This window comes from Salminus brasiliensis, chromosome 20, assembly GCF_030463535.1.
Source record: "Salminus brasiliensis chromosome 20, fSalBra1.hap2, whole genome shotgun sequence".
Classification (NCBI taxonomy): domain Eukaryota; kingdom Metazoa; phylum Chordata; class Actinopteri; order Characiformes; family Bryconidae; genus Salminus; species Salminus brasiliensis.
In genome coordinates this window covers 10,193,761-10,220,232 of record NC_132897.1, presented here as the reverse complement: position 1 = coordinate 10,220,232, position 26,472 = coordinate 10,193,761, and the positions used below count along the sequence as shown (strand labels likewise).

General features: G+C 39.8%; 1 protein-coding gene across 4 annotated transcripts in view; it reads left to right on the top strand.

The window, feature by feature from the left end:
• Positions 1 to 3,879: 3,879 nt before the first annotated feature.
• mctp1a (multiple C2 domains, transmembrane 1a) overlaps positions 3,880 to 26,472 on the top strand; it is a 196,512-nt gene continuing 173,919 nt past the window's right edge. For all 4 annotated transcript variants that reach the window (XM_072665258.1, XM_072665256.1, XM_072665257.1 and 1 more), the window contains exon 1: positions 3,880 to 4,971. In XM_072665258.1, the coding sequence (XP_072521359.1) occupies positions 4,426 to 4,971 (546 nt within the window). In that variant the 5' untranslated portion in view covers positions 3,880 to 4,425. The remainder of the gene's footprint in view (positions 4,972 to 26,472) is intronic.

Genomic DNA, 26,472 nt, shown 5'->3' with positions numbered 1-26,472 from the left:
GTATTACTAAAACTGGTAAATTACAAGAAAATTCTTTAAAACTTTAAACCAGACCGTCCCAGAAGGAAGGCTTGTGGGTGCCGGATGGCTGGTAGGCAGAAGGTTTGTATCTGAAGCCAAATGAGAATCTGAAGCAAACAAGGACAATAGAAGGAACAGACTAGGCGACAACAAGTTTTTCTATGTCAGGCAATAAGCTAAAGCTCATTAAAAGGCTTGAAATGTGTTGTATTTTGATGCAGTACTCACTTGCAGATTGGTTCCTGTCATCTGCTGGGTGAATTGTACGTCTGTTGTTTGGATCGATCTCTTAGATACGGCACTAAGTGCTTTGGGGGCGTGTCTGTGGGCTTGACAACTGGACAATATGTTACAAGCTTCAACCTGAACCTTGGAATTTAATTTGAGCTTTCTACTTAGTAAACTTACAGTAAATCACCTTTCAGTCAGCCTAAGGGCCAGATTCCCAGACCCAGATAATGCCTAAGTCCAGACTAAAAGAACGTGCAGTGATGATTCACATTTGGTACTGCAGTTCAGTATATAACACTAGGCTTAATCCATGTCCAGGAAAGTGGCTCTAAAAGTGTGTGTGTGTGTGTGTGGGGGGGGGGTCTTAATGCTAGAGCAGATGTCTAGGCCATACATTTTTAAAAAGCAGTGCATTGAGTGACATCATTTTAACATGAGTAAAATACAGTATTTTACAGGGCTGTAACGATGTGACCTGATTAACATCTCAATAAAGTGTTAATGATTCTAGCCTCTAACAGCACTTTTCACCCAAAGGAGGATTTCCATTTCACCATATTACTATCCTATTACGCAACACCCACTCTAAACCATGTGCCACAGTGTGGTCTATGAGTGGTAATAGGCTCCTTAGGGAAATTAATCTAATTTACTTCCTTACTGAACGTAAGTGCAATTGACATCATTTCCGCACAATGTAATGCTTTACCCCAAGAGGGACCGCTTTTTTTGGTTGTTGTTTGAGTTACTGGATCCTCGATTGCTCGTCTGATTGTAAGCACTGTAAAATTCAGTGTTCTTAAGCACAAGTCTCTATGATACTCTTTTTACCGTTTGAGTGGATTGCCCTGGATTTGACTCTTTAGTTGGATCAATTGAGTGGTCACTTAGTGTGAATCCCACACATAGCGGAACAGCTTGTAAATCAATCTAACCAAAATCCTAGGCAAATTCTGAGGAAAGTTTTTGTGTCATTTAATCGCTTTGTTCTTCTCTGCTATGCCTTAGACCTAGCTTTGTCATATTGGGGGGGCCCTAACAAAATGATGAGATTATTATTATTATTATTATTATTATTAATAATAAATGTTCACATTTATAGAATTATTTTATTATTTAAAATATTAAAAGTTTTTATTTTGTAAAAAGTGAACACCCAGAGTCTCTGTATTGCCTGATAAACAGGTACGAATTGTACCTGCAAGTTGGGAATGGGTGTCATTTCTGAGTAGTTGAATTAAACCTGCTAACCTACACCGAAATTCAGTGTTTATATTTCACTCCTCTTTTAGACAACGTTTAATCAGTGCAGCCAAAGTTTTTAGCAGTTATTTATACTAAATAAGTTGACACTGACTGTGCCAGGACAGACAGAAGCAGCTTCAGGCTCAGCATTCCCGGTCTTCCTATCCCCATATCGGAGCCATACTTGCAACTCAAGACTGAGATGAGCAGCACTGTGTTGAACACGCTCAGTGGGAATTTCTTTCATTATTATTGCAATTTTAGATTAGTGAATTTCCAATTTCCAGCTTTTAGCATCTTTACATCAGAAGATTAACATGCTAACTGGAGTCTTTTGTCTAAAATGGCCAACTTGTTTTTTACACTGCTGATGCCAAACATCATTAGCGAGGTGTATTATGTAATAATTTTCAACAGTTAAATGTTTGTCTTGAGTATTTTTCCATAATTCTAAGAATTATATGTTCTGGGGGCAGTGGGGTAGCAGAGCCCAGTGAAATATCTTTTCATTGGGCCCAAAATCCCCAGCAGCATTCCAGAGTATTAGATCAGTATGAAGCACAGTCTCTGAATTTGTTCTGAGAAATCTAACTAAGCAAACTGTTCATTTACTGCTCTATCAGTGCTTGTCAGAACTGCAGCATATCCACATGTTGAGAATTTGAGCAGTAAAGTGATGCTTCAGCATGTTTACCTTCATCTTTGTCTGCTGTATCAGTAGCATACACTATTAAAAAAAAGCACAACAAACCATATGGAAGCTTAAATGTTGCCTCTGCTCTGGTGAAAAACCTTTAGTAGATTGGTCTATATAGAAATCAATGCTAGGGTCAAAATTGATTGCAGCAGCTGAAATCTATGGACCCAATCTGCCATATGTGAACAGTCCTGGCTGGTGGAGGTGGTGCAATGGCATTGGGGAATGTTTTTTTAGTACACTTTTGGCCTGATCATACCAGTCAGTCATTACCTGAACACCATAAAATGTTTGAGTATTGCTGCTGACCATGTGCATCCCCTCTCTTCACTGGCCAAGCCAAGAACGGACCAGCTCCTCCATACTTGATGGCATTGGTCAGAAGCCGATCCGCACCTAGAGCCATTCGTGCTTCAAGTACGGCTCGGCTCGACCCGCCATCCCTCAAAATCCGCGGAAGACAAGTGTCCAGGCTTTTTTCTCTTTGGAGAATACTTGGACGAATAGAGTACTATGGTCACCTTATTGTCTTGTGTTTAGCAATGTCTAAGCTTATATATAGCCTATTAGTCTATTCTAACTAGCTAAGGTTTTCTTGAGTAAATAGCAAAGCACTTTGTAAGTCGCTCTGGATAAGAGCATCTGCTAAATGCCATAAATGTAATGTAAATGTAAATGTCATGCCCATGTTAATTTACCATTAACATGACATTGGGTTTAGCGTTTTTCAGGGGCCTTCCCAGTCACCGGATCTGAAACCAATAGTACACCTTTGGGATGTGGTAGAATGAGAGATACACCGCATGAAAGTAATCCTTAAATATCTGCATCATGAGCCAGAATCTCAAAGGAACGCTTCCAACATCTTGTGGAATCAATGCCAAAAAGAATTGACGTTGTTTTGAAGGCAAAAGGAGACCCCACTCAGTATTAGTAGAGTTTCTAATAAAGTGTAATGTGTGTGCATGTGGTTGCTGTTGGAATAAAATATTTTAACTGTGTGTGTATGTGTGTGTGTGAGATATGCCCATTATGGATCATCTACTACATACATCAGCCATTACTTTACTACCTGCCTTATATTGAGTGGATCCCCCTTGTGCTTCTGACCTCCACAAAACCTCTGAAGGCGTCCTGTGGTATCTGGCACCGAGACATATGTTAGCAGCAGATCCTTTATGCCCTGTAAGTTGTGGATCACATCAACGAGCCTTAGCTGCCCATGACCCTGTCACCGGTTCACTGGCTGTCCTTTCTTGGACCAGTTTTGGTAGGTACTGACCACTGCATACCAGAAAAAACCCCACACAGCCTGGCTGATGTTTTGGAGATGCTTTGGCCCAGTCTCCTTGCCATCACAATTGCCCTTGGTCCATGTCCAAGTGTCCCAGATTTTAATGCTTGCCCATTTTTCCTGCTTCATCATCTTCAACGCAAAGAGAAAATCAATTTATTGTAATCATTTGCTCTCCCCCCCCCCCTCTCTCTCTCTCACACACACACACGCACGCACACACACATCCCCCACCCCCTTCCAATAGTGACATTTATTCAAGAACTTTCATCAGGCAATGAGTCGCGCTGTCCAGCAGGGGGCGCATCGCATGGTCATAATTGTGCCCTTAAACTTTTGTCTCTCGTGGTCAATAAAACTCTGGGTGGTCAGACGTCAGCAGGGACGGAAGATAAGCACGATGATGAGGATGAAGACGAGGACTAAGAGGAAGAGGAGCGCGCGTTTGCTGGAGCCACTTTCTGCGCGCGTGCCTACTCCCCGCGTGTAACCGGAGCGTCCCATCAGTCAGCGCCCACTCGCTGTTTTACTGCAGGCAGGGGTCTTAAAACCCGGTTCCGGTCCTGTTCACGGCGAACGGCGGACCTCGAAGCTTTCATTAGGCTAAGGGAGCGCGTGTGCTGCGTTTCGTAAGCGCCTCGTCTCGCATTGAGCTTCTTCATCTTCTTCCTCTTCCTCATCAACGTGTTTTGGTTTGCCTTTCACGCGCTGATGAGAGGCATTACGCGCGTGCTGTAGCCAGTGAGGCTGCACGACTGAAGCGAGCCTGTCCCCTGGGTGTTAACTGGGTCTTTGGACTGGGATATCGACTCCAGTCTGTCTGTGTGTGTGTGTGTGTGTGTGTGTGTGTGTGTGTGTGTGTGTGTGTGTGTGTGTGTGTGTGTGTCCCTCTCCGCTCCTCAGCCGCAGCAGACTGGCGGGTTGCTGCTCGGGCAGGATGGACGAGAAACCCAAAGATGACAGCTGCAACAGCAGCAGCAGCGGCGGCGGCGCTAAAGGGCAAGAGGCGACGTCCTACCAGCGGAGGATGTGGAGGAATTTCCAGGAGAAGACCAAGCCGTTTTTGAGCCCCAAACTGGGCTCGGAGAGACGCGGGGTAGACGGTGGTGGTGGTGGTGGAGGTGCTGGAGGAGGAGGCAGTAAGAAGGAGACAGGTCTGTGGATGTTCAAGCGGAAAAAGAAACAGGCGCTGGACCGGGTCTTCTCGTCCTCTCAGCCCAACCTGTGCGCCTCTCCGCCGCCCTCCCTGACTGCTATAGTCGAGCCGAGCTCCGGAACCGGGCCGGCCGGAGGTGGCGGAGCCGCGGCTAACAAACCCGAGCTCCCGGTTTCAGCTCACGGCAGCCCACAGCTCACCGTAGCCCACCTGGCTCTGTCCCAGCAGCAGAAGAGCTCGTCCTTGGGGTCGGCGTGCTTCGAGAAACTGGTGGTCGAGTCTGCAGCGTCCAGTGAGGATGAACTGGGGAAAAACGCCAGCGATTCGGTGAGTGCATGAAGGAGGTCCAGGTTGTCTCGTGATAGATTAGGCTGGTTCTTGAGAAAGTTAGCTACCTCAGGCAGGTGCCCCACGTTGGGCAGTGCTGTGACACAGGCTGTAGTTTCAGAAGGGCACTGAAAACTTGATTTTCGTGTTGATAGCCTATAGCAAACCACATAGGGTATGATTGTTATTAGCTCAAAAAGTACCATGTATGTTCATTCCTGTAACATCACCTACAACACATGCCAAACCTGGTGTCTGAGCTTTTATTGTTATTTATTATTATTGTTATTATTTTTTTGTTTAGAAAAAGTAGCTTAGAGAAGTGCCTCTCATTCCTGTAACATCACCTGAAACACATGTTGAACTGTCTAGACAGTTTGGCTATGTAAAGCTTGTCTCGCGGTTCAAAGGGGCACTGCAAACTCATTTCCTTAGTTTTAATATGTAGCAAACCAAATAAAAAACATATAGTATGACTGTTTTTTGTAGAAACTTTCCTAAGAAACACGTCCCACATTGGTCATTCCTGTAACGCCTCACCTGTAACACGTCAAAACTGGTTTCTGCAGCTTGTTTTTTGGAAAGAGATCTTCAAGACCCCACATTGGTCATTCCTGTAACACCTCACCTGTAACAAGTGTCAAACCTTCTGTTTGCAGTTTGATTTTTGAGGAGAGTTCCTTAAGAATGTGCCCCACATTGGTCATTCCTGTAACACGTCAACACTGGTTTCTGCAGCTTGTTTTTTGGAGAGCGATCTCCAAGACCCCACATTGGTCATTCTTGTTACACCTTGCCTGTAACACGTCAACACTGGTTTCTGCAGCTTGTTTTTTGGAGATCTCCAAGACACCACATTGGTCATTCCTGTAACACCTCACCTGTAACAAGTGTCAAACATGCTGTGTGCAGCCTGATTTATGGGGAGAGTTCCTTAAGAATGTGCCCCACATCGGTCATTCCTGTAACACGTCAAAACTGGTTTCTGCAGCTTGTTTTTTGGAGAGCGATCTCCAAGACGCCACATTGGTCATTCCTGTAACATGTCTCCTGTAACAAGTGTCAAACCTGCTGTCTGCAGCCTGATTTATGGGGAGAGTTCCTTAAGAATGTGCCCCACATTGGTCATTCCTGTAACACGTCACCTGTAACTCATCAAAAGTGGTCTCTGCAGCTTGTTTTTTGGAGAGAGATCACCAAGACCCCATATTGGTCATTGTTGTAACACATCACCTGTAACACATGGCAAACCTGGTTTCTGCAGGTTGTTTTTTTGGCGAAAGTTTGCTTAAAAACATTCCCCTTGTAGTCATTCCTGTAACACCTCACCTGTAACACATGATAAACTGCCTGGACAGTTTGGCTGTTTAGAATTAGCCTTGAGTTTCTGGGGGGCACTGAAACCATGGCAAACCAAACAAACATCATATAGTATGCCATTACTTTCAGAAAGTAACTCTGAAAAGTGCCACACATGCTTATTTCTATTTCTAACACATCACCTGTCAAAACTGGCTTCTTCTGGTTTAATGGAAACAGCTCAAAAACATTCCCATATAGTCATTGCTGTGACACTTTACCTGTAACAAGTGTCAAATTATCTGGACAGTTTGACAGTGCCGAGTAGGGCACTGAAAACCTGGCTAACCAAATGAACAGCATATAGTATATCTAATTCATGTAACATGTCACCTGCAACGTGTCATTACAGTGTGTTTTGGCTATTGACCTTAGATGTTAAAGAGTCTGCCTGCACAGCAAATTTGCAGGGTGTTAAGTCAACACTGTGAGTGTTACATTTAAATGGCAAAACAGACCTTATCACATGATTCAGAGCCAAGGAAAGTGTATTTGTATAGCATATCATACCCAGGTGGCATTTACATTAAGAGAAATATTGCAATGAAACAAAACTAAAAGAAATAAATAAAACAGAAAAGCCAAATAATAATATAATGTAATAAAATATAATAATAATGCTGAAAATAATAATAACAACAACAGTAGAAAGGATATATACAATAAATGCACAATGGATTTAAATGAGAATGTATTCCATAATAATTAAGTAAAGATAATTATATTAAAAAGTATGATTATTAAAAGAAGGACACTGAAAACCTGTTGTAATGCATGCGGTTTTGAAACTCAACTAAATCAATTCAATTTTATTTGGTTTTTGGAGAAAGTTACCTCAGGAAAGTCATTCCTGTGAACTGTAACATTACTGACAGTTTGGTTTGAAGGCTTTTTAGCACAATGAATAGCATGAACAGCTGATGTTAGTTATGCTGTAGTACGCATTATAGCTTGTATACACTGGTGTAACTTTAGACGAAAGTTTTCCTGAAGTTTTAAGTTTATGTGAGATCAATTTTAGGGGTTGCAAAGTAGTGTATCATTATATTCCTCTTCATCAAGGTATTTCACTAAAGCATTTAATAACAACATGCAGATTCTTGTTTAAATCAGCTTCTCTTTCCAAGTTTACGAGGTTGGTGTTGAATTGAAAAAGAAAAGTTACCTCAGAAAAGTGCTCCTGGGGCTATGGAGCTTGAGGCTGTAGAGTTTGTTCTGGGCTTTGGAAGAGCAGCAAATGAACAGCTAATGAACACCAGCCAACAGCCAACGGTAGCTATGCTGTAGTAGGGCCTACGTAATATAGTGAATTTTAGTGAATGTATTCAGCTACTATAAGTTGTACCCATTGCTGACACAGATGTGCAAATGCACACACACATCCTTCCCTGGACATTGGAGACTTAGTTACTCCAACAAAAGCAGGATTTTTTAATTCCCTTGAATTCTAAAGAAACAATGAATGAGCAGGTGTCCCAACATTTCTGTCCATATATGTTCATTTCTCTCCTGCCGGATTATTCGTTTGGTTCTGATAGGTCTATTTGTTGGAGAGAAAGCTGACCCAGAAAAGTGACTGTTTGACTGACTGTTTTGATGATATTTTGACTGTTTGACTGACAAAACGTGAGTAAGTAAAAGACCTAAAGACTTTGGATGTTTCAGTTAGGACCAGTAGCTTGAGGCCTTCCCCTCAGGTTCAGAGAAGGTTGTATAAGGCGGGTTGCGTGTGGTGTGTGTGTGTCATGCTAATGCTACACTGATGTGGTTACTGACAGAATTGAGTGGAGAAAAACAACTGGCAGCAGTCCAGTGACTTCTTACCCTGCTCAACTTACACCCACTTAGAGACTTGTTATGGAAAACTGTAGAATGTCAGATTTCAGTTCAGTTATGTAATAGATGAAACAAATGACAAGTTATTAAATTGTGTTTTCCTGCTCTTTATATGTCAGTGCTTCAGTGGTAAGATAAGGCCAGCGAGGGCCAGCAACACTGTGCTAGTCTAAACTGATGCTTATCCTGCCACCTGATGAATGACCTTTTTTATTCTAATGCTCTTGGAAAAACTAGACCCTTTAATTAGAAGAATGTCTGTGTGCGTTTTATTTTCTATTTCTGTGAACCTCTTAGCACCCACAGACTTGGTGGTTATCACCCCTGAAGGTGCTACTGCTAAGCTTTGGTATTTTTAAAAAAGCATAGCCCTGTTCCTGTCCAAAGCATGCAATGCTTTTTATTGCACTTGAACTCAAGAGCTCAGCAGCTATCTCGAAGGGCCTATAATAAAGAATTCTAAAGCATAAAAGATGGTAAGGATCACAGGTCAAACAAGTGAATAAGTGTAATTTTGAAATGTATGCAGTCTTTATACTCCTTAGTGCCCCCTCCTCCAACAAAGACTCCAGCCACAGAAGACTGTATGCCTGTATAGCAGGTGCTCTGACTCTTACCTAATGATATGGCTCAGCTATAAAAGCTGCTGTGCAGGTTATCGTGTACATATTTGATCGGCTATCTAAACACATTTGTTCAAATGAAATGAGAAACAAAGGAAATGAGAAAATAAATGAAAGTTTCCTCGTACTGCAGAGACTCTGCTGAACATCAAGCTTTATCTGCAAAACAATGTACAGCACATGAGTTGCATTACTTTGTGAAGCGGTCAGCAATCCTAGGAAGTCATTTAGATAATGATTGTACAGGAAAACAATCATTTCCACTGGATAAGTATATTTGCTTGCTGTTACTGTAACATAAGTGTAATGGTAATATTCTCTGCTGTTTGTGAGATTGCACATTATGAAAAGGCTTATATTGGGAGTGATATAATTCATTTTCTGACAAATGACAGAATGACCTGTCAAGCTATGACTCTGTTCACATTATAACAGCATAAACAGCTGCTTAAGAATATGCTACTCTATCAGTTAGGGGTATATTACAAAATTCATATTTTGTTTCAATATAGTGGTGGCAAAAATAAAGAGTGGCAGAAGAGTTTTATGCTAATGTGGTAATGTTCCCATTTCAGTTTGTTAAAGCATTCAACATTAGAAAAGTACATTATTTGAGACTTCAGATAAACACTGTTGAGTTTTGCCATTATATGCTGTAAAGAAGCCACTGGAGCACTAAACAAAATCTTTACAGTGCCTTGATCCAATGTTCTAGCCGCACACTAATGGGTTAGTCATGATACAGTTTCACAAATTAATGTGCCATTACAATGTATAATATGTTTTATTGACATACTCATACAATCTGCTATTTGTGTTTGAATTTGATCAGGGTTCAGTTGTTTTTGGTCTATTGTTTAGAGAAAATTGCCCCACAATAGGGACCCACATGGATGTCCCATTATCTTCAACATGGCATGTCAAACAGTTGGAGATGTTTGACTATGAGATGTTCTTATCAGTTATAGTTGAAATTTTGATGATTCACATCAAATCACATCAAATCAAAGTTTTTCACATACATAAATGGTACAGTGCTTTGATAATATGATGATAGAATACATATAATATGAAGACAAAAGCAATGATGTTATAAACAAAGCATATTTTCATGTTATATAAACATAAAAATAACAATTACACAATTTACACAGCTAATATAGAGCTAATAATACAATTATGTAATACAAAATAATACAACATTTAAAAATAGGTACAGAAAGGAATAGCAATTTTTACACCAAATATACACAGTATAGAAATGAAATGTATAGTGAATTTGGACAATTGTTGTGCAACATGGAGATTAAGTTGGCAAAAATCAGTTAGCTGTGACTAACATACTAAAATACTGTTAATACGCTACTACATAAGTGAAAAATATATGGATTTATGGGTGGATTATATTCCTGAAACCACATGTGCCAGTACAGTACAATACAATACATTTTATTGATAAAATCCTAGTATCTGGTATCATTGTTTAAATGGTACAAAATTCAGATGGTTTGGGATGGCTTGAACATTTTTACCAGTCCATAGTCGCTACAATTTGGGTCATTTTGCCTTTGGATTGGTTTGCAGTGCTTCTGACTGACTGGTATAAATATAGCATAACCACACAAAAAAAGATATGTGTTAAAAATATATATTGCAGTATATTCTGTATATTTTGGAACATCCTGGCATTGTATATAAACAGTTTATTATTTCACAGGAGAAAAGCAAAGGGAGATCAAAACAAGACTATAGATATCAAAGATCAAGCAAACAACACTGCGTGAAATCACTAGTGAGGAACTTTGAAACCTCTTGCATTTCTAATAAGCCAGGACCTTTTCATTGCCTGGGCTATTTTATTATATATGTGTCCCATATATGTACATCTGTAAAGTGTATAACAAACATCACATGATGTGAGTGGTCTAGTCAGCTCTTTAGCTCAATCCATAATTAAACTCACTCCCAGTTCTCTCTCTCTCTCTCTCTCTCTCTCTCATTCACTCTGTGCTCTCCATAGCACTTATATAATAGAAATAACTGACTCTGCTTCATCTGTGTAGGCCTGTTTTAAAAATTCATCATTTAAGACAGAAGCAAGTCTGGTTTCACTGGCAGTGTTTTGTGCAGTGAGGGTGGTTCTTTGACTGCTGCCAGAAAGAGATTTAGCTACATCTATGGAGCAGTGTTGAATACACAAGGTAAAATGTGCCACTCGATACAACCCTGCAGTTTTGCTGTCATCACATTTTTATTATATCGCAGTGTGGAGGTGTCGGTCAGTACGCTATGGTTTCTAGCTTTGGCTGACTAGGCTCTATCCTTACTGGCATTCCCTGCATCCTTTTGTTTTTTTGCTGACTACTTTTGTATGGCAAGCGCTTTGTCAAGTGGCTGTCATCTAGCTTTTACCCTGTGTTGGGATGTCCTCTTCATCTGTAGCAGTGTAGCCAATTAGAAAGCAGAAGCCTTGTTTCGAAACTGCACAGTTTGTTGAAGGTTCATTGCTGTATGAGTATTACTTCATAGTAACAGTTCATGACAGAAAGCAGAAGCCTTGTTTCAAAACTGGTGCTGCACAGTTTATTGAAGGTTCATCGCTGTATGAGTATTACTTCATAGTAACAGTTCATGACATGACAACAGATGACATTTTTCTGAATTTGAAATTCATTAATTTCATTAATCATTATTGTTTTGGTCAAAATCTTAAAATTCAGGCCCCGGGTGGTTCAGCGGACTAAGGCGCTGTCACCGTGATCAGGGGATCGCCGGTTCGTATCCAGATCATGCTGCTAGCCTTCGGCAGCTGGAGCCAAGAGAGAGAGAGAGAGAGCGCAATTGGCCTTGCTCCCTCTAGGGTGGGTAGATGGCGGTCAGAGCCGGGTATACGGCGCTTCCCTCCAGACGCGTTGGTTGCCTGGTGATCGAAGAAGGTGTGGCTGCTCACGTGTCGGAGGGGGCATGTGTTGGTCTCGCCCTTACTAGGGTGGGGGGTGTTGTATGTGATTGGGAATGGGGGGGGGGATAAGTATGGGTTGTGTAATTGCTGATCTAAATTGATTGAAATTAATTTCCCTATTTGAGATATACTGTATTAAACAGTGTGTGATCATAAAAAATAGCATTCTTTCTTCTGAGTCCTAAAAATAGTGAATGAAGACAATCCTTTAGAATATTAACAGATGGTTTTGCTTCTCTAACCTTAGATGTCCTATCATTGGCTGTTCTGTATTGTGTCTTAATCAGAAAGCAGGCTTTAACACTGCTTACACTGTCAGTGAGAATGTGCGGGCCTAAACTACTGTAGGATTAATTGGTAGACAAATGTAAATAAGGCGATTTCCATGACTGGGTACAAAAGGGGTTGTTTTGCAGCTTAGTATCCATCTATAAATTGTATTTGGGGATTAAACTACAACTACAACTCTTTTTTAAATAAAAAAAATCTGTCATAAGTAACCTGCATAGTAAATCCTGCACAAATCAGTATTACACCAAAAACTAAAAACGCAGGAAATTGAAAATAATTATCATTTTTTTAATGCCTTTATCCATCATGTGGCCTGATTTGGTCCAGTCTCCTGGGACTCCTTGAAGTTCTTCACTTCTCTGGTGTTCTGACACACTTGCTGATCTATTGATAGGAACTCAGATCACTGACTCAAAACTGGAACGAACTTCCATCCGTTGCAGTAGTCTGGTTCTTGCTTTGGCTTGCTGAGTTTTCCCAGAAGTCAAATATGTTGTGAATGGCCTGTGCCACCATCTGTTTCCCCAGTCTGCTGAAGCATTGCAGAAAATAAAAGGATCTTAGGTCTTTGTTTATCCTGCAAAACACTCTGCTTTCTACTTTACAGTTGCTCCATATAAAGCCCTGGTGTAGATGTCTGACAACCAGTGGCTTTATCCTTCCTTCCTTGTACTGTCCAGTCCAACGTGATCTTATATAGAGATGACCATATAGGTTGTTTGTTTAGTCCAAAAATATGACATATTTGGTTGTTGTTTTTTTGGCCCATCCAATAGTAGTGCTGTTGAGCAGAATACACACAAACACATCCTTGCACATGCAGATGAATTGATAAAACTGAATGAAGATCATGTTAAAGAACTCCTGCTGAACCTTTTGGAGAGAAAATATAAATACTAGACTGAAATTACTGGAGGTAATGGTAAGGATTCATCATTTCAGTGATTAAGTTAGAATAAGGGTTTAAAATAAGGGTTAAGATTAGGTTTAGTTATAAATCAAGGTGTAGGTTACAGGTAGGTTATTAGATTCAGATAAAATGACATTTTACAGTTTTGTATTTTTTTCTTTGTTACTGTAGCGCTGGATTTAAAGAGTCTCATTGGGAGTCGTTTCTCAGTTGATAGTAGTCCGCAGTAGGATTCTTTGTCGCTACAGGTGGTGTTCCCTCTAAACATAAAAATAAATCTTTTTATGAGACAAAACAAATGACAGATGTGCATGTTTTTACTGAGGGATCATGCTGAATGTTATAGGACATGTTGTACCATGTAATTTGTAAGCTAATGAGCTGCAATATACTTGTACTCTTTCATGTATTATAATGGTGATGACACTTCACCATAGGTGAACTACAATCTATTCAGTGTATTTGAAGCTCAGAATGGTCCTTTTGTACCACAGCACAGAGAGAAATCACACGATTGGTGTTAGCACAGGAGCAAAGGGCATCTTCTATCATCTCTAGCAGTTTCAAAGTTCACACCAAGCTGTGTTGTTGTTGTTAAATGCATAATTTACCAATCAGGAATTTCAGTGACAAAACAGAAACTCTAAAATGTCAATGAAAGCAAGTGCTACTAAAGCCACCATGCTGCCTTTTTCACACTGATATCGGAGCTCATTTTACTCATACAATCTGGGTCATGGTTCCTCTTATGCTTAGTGTGGTAAACCCCAATGGCCCACCCACTTACCTCCATTGCTTTCACAGTCCCTTGCTCTATAGCTGCTGTAGTAGATCAGTGCTTTGCTCTCCACCTCACGCCTTTAATAATATCATGATCATTCCCAACAGCTCCAGGGGGCTTGTAAGCATTATCTGAAGACGCACATTAAGAGGGTGACAGCAGAACCTGTGAAACAGCTCATCAGCTAATCAGCTTGGTTCTTACTCACCAGCTGAGTTAATGTGAACACAGTGACTATAAACTATAAACACATGTATAAAATGTAGAAATTGAGACTACATTTAATTGGATTAAAGGAATAGTTTGGCAAAAAATTATTACAATTATTCATTACAGACCCCAGGTGCTGTAGATCAGCTGAAACTTGTTTGGTATCCGAAGTTAGCTTGTTTAGTTTAGAACTGAAAAATGCTACGACAATGTTGCTAACAAACACTGGGCGTGGACTGTCACCAATCTTATCTCCATAAATACATGTAGAAAAAACATCTCTGAACCTGCTGAAAACACATCCAGATCTTCAGATCTTTACTTCTGAAGACAAATGCTGACAAATTGGTGAGGTTTAGAAGGTGGTATGACATATTTGTTTTTCTAGAAAAACAAGAAGAAAAAAAAAACTCTCCACAGAGGTGAAGGATGCGGCAACCATTTAAAGCAACAGGAACTACTTTGACCTCAACACAATATGTGGGAGCATTTCACGCATTGCCGCAGAATAAAGTGTTTTGCAGATGATAATGTGGTTCTTTTAACAGGACAGAGAAATAGAAATGCCCAGTGGTACCAAACCTTCTGGTCCTCCTGCACACAATAAATGCATCATTAAATTGTGGCTTTAATATCGGTCAATACGCTGATACTAATATGATGCTGATATTACTTTGCATCCCTACTTCCTTTGGGTTTTTCACACCTATATTTTGTTTGCTCTGGTCCGAATCAGTCAGAGTTTGTAAACGTGGGGTGTTTTCCCTTTGTTGGGTTTGTTTATGCACAGGGCAAAAATAAAGCGCACCAAAATGCATCACAGCAAACCACATGAGAACATTCTCCATGTTTATTTGTTAGACCTGTCTGGGGCGAGAGCAAGAAAGTCAATACAGAAAGAAGGTCCTATGTTCTGGACTAGTGCAGTTAAACACAGAGCAACTGCAGAGATGGCATTTGTTCCTAGCTGTAGCAATTCTTTGGGCGGTATATCAGTAGTAGCAGCAGTTAATACCTAGCTACAGAAGACGTTTAGCTTAAACTTATGGAGCACACCTGATAGTTTAGTCGGATCTAGTTCAGATCACATTCTCACCACAAACAAACCACTCCAGAGTTAGTTTGGGACCAGACAGAGACCACCTCTAAGGGTCTCAGTGTGGTTGTTTTGGTACGCATCTGATTGCAATTTTTGTATTGACACCTGCACCAAGGGAGAAAAGATAGATCAAAGATCTGATCCAAGGCATTTACCATAATATAAAAATATATAGCCAATATACAGTCCTGTTCACACAGACAACACCACTGACTGACCTGAAATACCCTCTTCATGACAGCCTGAAGCCAACAATATGCTATTCCCACAATAATAAACAATTACATTGATCTGATATGATTTAAAATATTACAAATATTAAGAAATGCTTTTTCATGGTGTTCCACAAAACAGGCCTCACTGAATAAAATGAAACCATGCTTATTTTGATGATTTCATAAATCTTAATACGTCTCTATATATGTTGTACCAATTAGTGGTCAGTGGTGGCTCAACAGTTAGAGCACCGGGCTATTGATGACAGGGCTCTGCAAGCTGCCACTGTTGGGCCCTTCAGCAAAGCCTGCTCTCTGCTCTCAGGGCACGTGTGCTCACTGTCACTGTGTGATCACTAGCGTGTATGTGTGTGTGTTCACTGCACGGATGGGCTAAAGGTGGAGGCCACCCGTGTCCAAAACTAATGGTGAATATTAGTTGTCATGTCTTGTCTTCTGCAGCAACCTTGGTTGCATTTCCAAACCTGTAAACCAAACAATCTGGACATTAAGGCCAATATTTCTGCTCAATTAATCAAGGCTATTAAATATGGGAGAATAAATTAGAATTTGATTGTACTCAGCCAGGTATTGAAGTTAGATGATTAGGTCTAAAAATAAGTGAACTCGCAAGAACACAAGCCATAAGGGAGATGTTCTGTACACTTTAGAGCTCAGCTGATTCCACCCACAAAAATGAAACCACAAGCCCACATTCAGGACAGAGCACCTTTGCTGGCTTCCTCTTAACCTCAAAATCAAGAGTAGCGATGAAAAGCTCACTCCTTAAAGATGTAGATGAGCTTGGGTTGTGCATTTTGTTAAATTATTGTGTTTTTATAAATTATTGTAATAAACTGAAAATGGAAATCAATATATACAATATACATGTTCAGTTCCTCTATATATTTGCTGTATTGAATTTTAAACACCAATATATCATATTGAACCAAATGATGGATTTTGTGGATCGGTATACCTCTATACCCTTGGACACCCCTGTGCTCTTTGTTATGTGCTCAATGATTTTGGTTCCAAACCTGTACTTAAATAAAAGGAACTCACTCTTCCCTCCAGCCTCCACATCTCTGTTACAATGATGTCCTGACCCACAGAACGACGAAGGAGGCTACATGGTGTGGATGACTCCATAGATTTTGTTCCATTGCAACTGTAAGGACGTTTATCTCTGCTCTATGTTCCACATTTGGAGGCTAGGTTTCTCAACCCATTCCTTTTTTCCAGATAAATGAAAGGCTGATAGGCAACTAAAAGTGTAATCTACTTCCACTACGGAGTAGGTTCACTTTGGCTTTTTTGACTCAGTCATTCTCTGCCATTCTGGGCCTTATGGATTTAGACTCTACAAGTCCCAGACTGTCTGGCTGCATTACAGATAGTCTTTCTTTGCTCCTCTGTGGAAGACGTTCTCCTGGCATCGCTTTAGAGCTGGAGACAGAGCAAGGAAATCTACTCAAACATAAAAACAGCCTTCTTCAAGGGAATTCGAATTTAATGTTTTTATTCATTTGAGTCTGTAGATGGAGGACTGGAGCTTGGTTTAATTGGCTATTAATTCTCTGCATAACCCCTTACAACAGGGTAGAAATTGGAAAAGCTTCCAGTTATATATCACGCATGAAGCCAATGATGACTAATAAAACAACAGGCGGTGAGTCCTCTGTAAAAAAATCATAAATAAAAAAAATAAGATAGACCCCTGTCATTTAATTAGTATAGCAATATGAAAGTGACCTTAAATGTGTTCATATGTATGCTGTTATTGAGGCTGAAAATAGAATTAGCATTTGAATTAGCCTTACGTTCTACTAAGAATGCATTAGGCCGGTAACCATACACCCATTGCGTCTTCAGTGCTGGTAGTCGCACTTGATGAAAGCTTTTTCTCATGCTTTTATTTTTGCAAGATGTACGACAGCCTATCAGATGAAAGGCCAGCACGATGTTGGTGTATGGGTTCTGATCCAAATTGCAATCTAATAGGAAGCAACAATAGTCTGGGGTGTTCTCAGAGGGACGACAGAAAAAGGCCTGGTCAACGACAAGTATTTGCACCAGAAAAGGAGCTCTACTAAATCCTTTTAGGATGTAAATCAGCGGAAACCATTTGCAGTTCAATGAAAACCCAGGTATGATGACTATGGATTTTTAATACACATGCAAATTAGCCAAGTAAAACAACAGCTACAAAAAAGCGGCTTCTCCCACAACCGATAACGTAGCTTTATTTAAAGCTCATTGTGTCCATCACCCATGCTTCATCCTTTTGCATATATGGGCTGGTTCATTTTGTTAGATAAGAGCCAGTGCCAGTAAACTACCATGGTACTGGTGCTGGCACTCTTTGTCTGTGGATGCGTGACTAGGTACCCTATAATTGGAGCAACTGTGTGTCACCATATGTGGGTATTCTCGTACACTCTCTGTTGTTCAGTGCGATGTTCATTGGAACAAGTACCGCACGCCACCTTCAGCAGAGTCTAACAGAGTTAGTAATTATCTTTGTACTGCCTGGCCTGGGCTTTCTGCTGGAGATAATCACAGGAAAAAAAAAAGTTTCTGTATTGATCTTCCAGTGAATAATGTGCAGGACAACTTGACAGGTCTTGGCAGACTAAGAAAGGAGAAGTTCATAATCACGGCAGTGTAAATAAGTACAGTCAGGTCCATAAGTATTGGGACAATGGCTCTGGTTTGGTTAAGTTGCCTCTGTATTGTAGCTATTGCATGAAATGTTTAGAAATTACAGCCATTTCCCCTGTTTTCACAGGCTCACATTTTGGACAAATTAACATAATTTTAAATATAAGGATTATTTTTAATACTTGGATGCAAATCATTTGCAGTCCATTACTGCCTGAAGTCTAGAACCCATGGGCATCACTAAATGCTGAGTTTCGTCCGTTAAGATGTTTTGCCAGGCTTTCAGTTTCAGCTTGATTGTGGGTCTTTCTGCTTTCAATTTTGTCTTTAGAAAGGGAAAACCATGCTCAACTGGGTAACATCAGGTGACAGCCATTTAGGAACGATCAGTTTCTTGGGCTGCTTTTGCAAATTTGTTTTACGTCATTATTTATCTGTACTGTGAAGTGACATCTCATCTGTAATTAATCTGAGCAGAAAGTGTAGCTCTGTACACATTACAGTTCATCCCACTACTTCTATCAGCAGTCATATCATCAGTAAATGACCCAGTTCCATTGGCAGCCTTTCATGCTCATGCTGTAACCATGTCGCCGCCGTATTTGAGATGTCCATAATTTGTCATGAAGTAATAAGGCAACCGGGCACACCCGGTCATAAAACAGCATATCAGTGATTTGTCCAGTTACTTTTGAGTCTGTAAAAATAGAGGCACTGTGTAATAATGGCTGTAATCCCTAAAACCATAAAATGCAATATTTTTGCAAGTCCCTTGAATTAAACCTTAAAGGATAAGCTTCAGATCATACCTTGGTTTATTTTAATCCATTGAGGTGATACACAGAAGCAAAACTATATATAATAATTTAGCTGTGGCATAAAAAAAGACAGTCTTGTAGTGATGAAGAGGGCAAGCTGGACATACATCACTGGGTGAAAATAGCCTGTGGAGTAGCTGCTCACACAAAGTGTGAGCATCTATTCTTTGACATTGCTCACAGTTGCACTGCTGGTTCTCTGGTGGTCTCAGTTCTAAAAGAGGAATGAATCTCATACAGTAACTGAAATTGGGCAAAGCAGAACTGAAATGTAAGGGAGAAAACAGAGTTGTGTAAAGCTGTATAGCTTTCGATGTTGATTTGATGCCCTTAATTGCTATGGGCAAAATGCCAATAAAACAGTCATTTCTGCATTTAGGTCAAGTCCTCTCTCTCTTTTTTTAAGGGGATGCCCAACAATGTTCAAATGTCAGCATAATTGAGTTGTTTTGAAGAAAAAGTCCCATTCTAGAGAAGCTTACTGGCCAGAATTGTGCACAGTGAGTGATGCGAGCCCAGGGTTCAAAGCCTCCAGTCTTTTATGCATCCACACAGAACATTTGTTTGGGGAGGACTCTTCACACAACATTTCAGTGACTAAATTTAAATTTACATTGTGAGTTACATTTATTACATTTGTTAGAGATTGCTTTTTGATAGATGTATGATATGGTTTTGACCTACAACATTTTAACAACATATTGTTCAACATATTGTTTTTGTATAAACTAGAATATTCTGGTTACTTGCATGAAATGTTTGCATGGTATTAGGAGAAAGATAAAAAGAAAGAGTAGCGTTTGAGATACAAACAAGACACTTAACCAAAGACTTCATAAAAAATGGGCTTGGTGAGCAGTAACCAAATTGTGGGATAATAGGCATGAACGAAGTCGAAAAACAAGCAAGGGTTAAAACCAAAAGACAAACCAAACCAGCAAAGAGTGTAAAAAGGGCAAAGCCAAATGCAAAAGTGGGTCAATACACAAGAGGGTAAAAACAGGAGAATCAGAAGATGAAGAAGCACCATAATATTAAAAGCATATTAATGTCATCAGATAATTGCTTTAACAAACATTTAACATATATTTAACAAAAACAGATATTTAGAATAGCCTAACATTTAATAATCTCCAGAAAAGCAGAACATTGTGGAGATGTCGACTGTGCTAAAATACACTATACAGACAGAAGTATTAGGACACATCTCTTAATCATTAAATTCAGGTGTTTCATTCAGTCGCATTGCCACAGGTTTATGAAATTATGCACCTAGCCATGCAGTCTGACTTGACAGACTTAGAGCTGCTTCAAGTCCATATTAATGCCTATTGATTTAAATCTCCTGTAGGTATAATATGTAGGTGGCCCAATTATTTTGTCCATATAGTATATTTGTACTGTATTCATTTTGCTGCATTTTTATAAGAAATAAATGCTACATATATCTGTTGGATCTAGTCCCAGTTTCTATATTGTTTATGTATTGTTTATTCTACATTGTAAATGTTTATGTATCAGCATCAGTATATGACAGATATGTACGTGAACAATATTGAATGTCAACTCACACTACTCATAATCAGTCCATTCCTAGGTTTATTGATGCTAACACTACATATAAAAGTTGCTTCGTGTATTTTTTTCTGAAGAACTAAAAAAACAGGCAAACACAGCAAACAGAAAACTCCAATTCCACATGCTGACACATTTTATTACCCACTGCGATCTGGCTCACTGCTTGCCTTCTCAAGGGGCAGGTTTTAACAAGTTAAAGTGGATAAAGTTAAAGTCTTTGAATGTTGACTTTAACTTTTCATAGGGTAAACATGTGATTCTTAAGCAGAAGAAAAAAACCCTCAGAGAGAAGTTTTATGGAAGTGTCTAATAGTTTTATGTCAACATACTTTTCGCCTGTAATGCTCCCCCAGGCTAAATGTCAGAATTTGATTCTTCCTCACAAAAGAATCCATAAAGCTGAAAGTAAAATATGGTATACGTACAGTATGTGTTGCGGGTGAAGCTCTGAGGCTGTCTGAGTTTAATTAAGAGAGCTCTGGGGATGCCTGCTTGTCACTGTGTGAAATCTCATTTGCGCAGGCCTTAGGTTGGGATGGGGCTTTTTAACATAGAGGCAGATATAATTGACTGTTCAGTCTTCAGGCAAGCTGATCATCAATTACTCTTTCCCTGGAAGGATGCCTTGTGCTGTGGCCTCACATGACAGCCCAAGTGACTTTGGTTTGAGCTACACAGGCTTTATGTGGCTTTAGTGGAATATGATCATGGGCATATGGGTCTCAAGATTTTCCATTCAATTTCTGAATTTGTAGTATTGACTAGGGCTGTGTATTGTCAAAAACCTGCCAATATGATATGTGACATTATAGGATATTTGATACGAAATAAAATTTTAAAACTGTCATAGTATAAAAAACACACCATGATACACATATTATATATCGATATTTTCTTTCACATGCTAGTATTGAATGCTAGCGATCCAGTCTTTGTGTATCATAGATAATATAGCCATGTTTAGAAGAAAGACAAAGTTTTAATATTTTCAAAGTAAAACATTTTTTTTTACTGCTGACATTTAAACCACCGTCTGAGACCTTGTGTCACTGCTGCAAGTTGATGGTAATAAATTATGGTTCCTCTACCACAGTAACACAGTGCAGACTACTGGAACTGGATCACCAGATATGACCCGTTAAAATAGTTCCACTGTTCCACTGAATGGGTCCCCAGTAGTGACAAGCATAATTAAAATGCATCTTCCTAATGAATCTGCAGTAATTAGTTGGTATAATCATATTTTTCTTGTAGTAAGAAACAGTACATTTTGCTATTTCTTTTGATAACACACTTTTTGGAGTAAAAATCTTTTTAAAAATCCTTGTTTATATTGTTTAAACATTTTTCTTAAAAAAAATCTGTGCATGGTTTGTTACAATTCGGTGACATTATTTTTTTTTTAGCTTTAAATATTTAGTAATAAGGTATGCTGCAATGGTCATAGGGTCTTAGCCAATAGTAAAAGTTACAATGCTGTGCTTTCATACATGTGATACATGTGGTACCAAAGGTACAATATTGTTGTAATATCATAAACTTTAATAAACAGTATATATATATATATATATATATATATATATATATATATATATATATATATATATATATATATATATATATATATATGTATATAGGATTAATATGACATCCCTAGTTTGAATGTAGTGATGATAATGTCAGGCCAATATTAAAGTAAAGTAAAGGCCAAAATTTAAGTAAAGCACACGGGCACAAACCACACTGATCCTCAATAACAGCTCTTAAAAGTATCAATACACAGTCTCTTCAGTTAGTGTGACCCCTTGAGGGCATTTTGATGTACAAGAAATCATAAAAGAAGCCTGAGTGGGCTTAAGTGTGCATTTATTTTTAAAGCTATCTTTACAGCCACACAGAAGCAGCATAGTAGATGATCTGCTGGAGCAAGGACTGATGGTTCGGTGTCCCCAAACAGCACATAATAATTGTGGTGATTAGTTATTGTTGTGATCAGCTGGCTATGAGCTTTGCCTTCAGCCAGCCAAGCTTCGATTTTTGCTCCGTTGCTCATTCTAAATGGGAGTAGCTCCCGTGTATATATAAATATATAAATACTGCAATTGCTTCAGCTGCCAAGAGCTGATATCAGCTAATATGCTACTAAACGGAGACGTTGGTCAGTACATTTCCATATGCAAATGATTTATGCACCTAATTACTTTTAGTGATTTCAGCCATAACATTAGTATTAGTAATGAAATAAAAGCCATTGATTATCTTTATCTACAGTGGCATCTGTCAAGGGGTGGATATATTAGGCAGCAAATGAACAGTCTGTACTTGAAGGTGATGTGTTAAAAGCAGGGAAATGATCAAGCACAAGGATCTGAGCCACTTTATCAAAGACCAAATTGTGATGGCTAAATCAGAGCATCTCTTGTGAGGTTTTTCTGGTATGCAGTAGTCAGTACCTGCCAAACGTGGTCCAAGAAGGGACAACCGGTGAATTGCCGACAGTTGATGAGATCCATGGAGGCCCCACCTCACAACTTACAGGACTTGCTGGATCTGCTGCTAATGTCTTGGTGCCAGAAACCGCAGTTCTATTCTGTACCCTTCATTAATGATGTAGGGAGCAGGAAGTCCCTCTGAAGCTCTAGCATGAAAACAATATAAGGCAGTATCACAAACAGGGTACCAGACTTCTTTCTACTTCATTATTGAGCTTTTCCTGGCGCCTGATGGAATGTAAAAGTCTGTTAGGGGTTGTTTGTTTGTTTGTTTATCTGTTGTGCACTAGTTGTTTTTCCCATTTTCTCTGTCCTCAGAATCACCCAAGCCCCCACACAAGCCCCCAACAAAGTCACACTAACTTTACAAAAGATGCTGTATTTCCCTTTGCTAGGAAATGTTGTTGTGCAAACTGTGGCTTGTGTAGATAAGCTATCTGGGGAAAAAACACTTGCAGCAAAGTAACCTTCAAAATCTTCTCCAACCTCGTACTGAGCCTGTGGTCCGAGCGCTGTTACACTCGCACTCACCACGCCTCTCCGTGGTCGAGTAGAACATGCCCTCTCAGAGGGACACTGTCTAACTCACTCGAACTGCTATGAAGCCTACTTTCTGGAGCCTAGGGTGCACAAGGTAGAGGGTAATCGTTGTGGGATTAAAAGATGGAGTGACAGTACAGGGGGAGAGGCAGTGTGAGGGTAAAGGGCAGAGAAACAGCATGATGTAGAGAGGCATTCCAGTGGAGCTAGATTCAAGGAGATGGAGAGGCATTGTGAGGTAGAGAGGCCTTAAGATGGCAGGAGATCCACTGAGAGTGAAAAAGGATAAGATAGAGAGACAGCTTGAGGTAGAGAGGCATTCAGATAGAGAGGCAAGCTGAGGCAGTGAGAAAGGATGAGGTGAAGAACCAACAGGAAAATACTGGATGCAAAGGTAGAGCTGCAGTATGGGATTGGGAAGCAGCAAGAAAGGCAGCAAGTAAGAGTAAGATTGAGATGCAGCAAGAAAGCAAAAGTAGAGAGATAGTAAGAACACATAAGGCAGAATGAAGTTGAGAAACAGTATGAGCTGTGGAGGCAGCTAGAAAGCATCAAGTTTAGAATGTATGATGTAGATTAACCATCATTAATTAGATAGCCATCGTCAGCTGAAGAGGCAGAGGGGCCGGTTCATTGTCCTTGTTCTCCGAGTTCTTATTAAGCATCATGGAACTTCTATTTAATCCCTGTCATGTTGGACAACACTGAGCTCCACTGAACATATTAAACACTGGATACTCACACACACACACACACACAGCAGATTATGTGTCATTTTCTAGCAGAGCTCATTTTCTTTCATGTTTTTTTTAAAGAAAGATCAACTTGCAGGTATTTTCAGACAGTATTTCACATCACAGCTCTTGATTCTCGATTCAGTCAAGGTAGTGCAGTGCAATTTTGAATAGAAATGCATGTCTAAAGGTAGTAATGCATATGTAAAGAATAATGTAACAGTGGAATATGACAGCTGATGTCTCAGTGCATCTCTAATGAGCACGTGGTTTTGTTCAGCCTGGGCTGTGTTTCCGTTCTAATTTCTATTTTTGTCATGATTTCAGAGGGTGGGCTTTGGGTGTGGATCTAGTGCCACCTACTGGTGCTGATGCTAACTTGCAGCTGAAAATAGAACAACAACAGCAGGAGGCAGTACAGACAGAAGAGCACAGGGCTGCTAGCTGAGAGATTTCACTGTTGGATCTTCTGTATCTGTGCCAGACCTGATTTTATAATGCTTATAGTATACGTAGAGATTCTAAGAGATTTTGTTTTTAGCAGCCTGTTTTTGGCTGGTTTGTCATGTTGGACAACACTGAACTCCACTGAACATATTAAACACTGGATACTCACATGGAGAAGGGACTGCCCCACACTGCTTTCTAGTTGAGACGGGTGGCCTTCAGAAGTAGAACCACATTTAAGGACGAGGTAGAACATCCTGCACCGTCACATCAGATTATTGCGATGCAGATTATTGCGAAGCTGTTGCTTTTGCGAAGCATTTACATCTAATATTTGTGATTGTTCTTGTGCTCAATTTACTGAAAAATACAGCTGGATGTCCTTCATTGTCTAAGCCAACCAGGAAATCTCTGCTCTGTGTCCCTTTGTTACGAATGGAACACAGTACATGCTTTCGGACCACTGACTGAACAAAGACGTGAAACAGCTGACACATTTGCATAAGACGGAGAAGTAAGGACAGTGTGGCTTATGGCCAGCAACGTTATATTCCAGCATGATTTTCTGTGTGCACATATCGTTTTCATTATTTGTGGTCTAGAGAGAGAGAGAGAGACAGACAGTGTGTACTGCAGAGCGATCGGTGGCTCCGCAGTGTGTTTATCTGTGTTCTGGAGCAGCTGATCTCATTTGATGAGCTTCCTCTCACACTGCAGTTTGTAAAGGTTCTGCCTGGAGAGCGGCCCACTCATTATCTCCGCAAGAGCCATTTAGCGCATCCTGATGCCTTACTTCAAGTCTTTGTAGTGGGAGACTTTAATTAACGATGAGTAACAGATGCTTGGGACACAGAGGTTTGTACGGTTTGGTATTAATAAAAAATAAATAATAACTGGATAACACCATCACTGATGATCATTTACTCATCTCAAATGTACTCGACCTATTGATACACCTTTGGTGTTCACTAGACCACTTTTCCCCTCTAACACTAAAGAGGGACATTAGGGGATGGTGTTTTTTTTTTTTCACATCAACTGCAGGTGTTTGGACCCATGTCACATTGTGGCATGGCATCATTTCCAAGAGCTGTTGATTTTATGGGCAATCTGATGGAAACACTAAAGAATAGCCCTTAAGTGTTTTAAAAGAGCAAAGGTAGTGGAGCGTTTGTCATTGTCTCAGTACACTGCATTACACTGGACCTTTTTTGGATTATCCTTTGAGCCAAAGATAGAAATGATCTGGGACAGAGGTGGCATATTGTCGCTGTCTTGAGAAAATCTAACTTTAACAATTTTATTGTTCTACATTTTACCTTTACATTTAAGGCATTTAGCAGACACTCTTCTTCAGAGCGACTTACAAAAGTGCTTTGCTATTTACCCAAGAAAAACCTCAACTTTTTTGAATAGGCTAAAAATTCAAAGATACCTTAAATTAGATTAGTAATAGGGAGACAGGAGACATTTGCTTGATGTCAAGAAGTACATCAACCTTAAGCATGTTTGTATATTATATTAAGGTGCTGTTTGAGATATATGAAGGTTTGTTATGATAGTGAAATTGTAATAACACCTGATGACTTTTGCTAATGAGTAAATGTAAGGATGTCTCACTAATTTCACACATATGCCTTTCTTTTGCTACAAGAGCAGTATTATACAAGCTCTGTTTGGGTTGTTTTTTCCAATTAGTGCTAAGAATAGACCTGGGCCTCAGATGTACACATGCGCACAGGCATGCAAAGAGTGCTTTGATTCGTTTGTAGTATGTGCTCACATTGTGTCTGAAATGAACATTTGATTTATAAATACGAACTGCAACTGACCACCCATTGATCGTGTATTTACAGGTGCTCTAGAATGGAAAACTGTTTTTAGCTCAGCATACTTAAATAATGAAAGAATGGGACATACCATAAACTTCACTAAACACTTT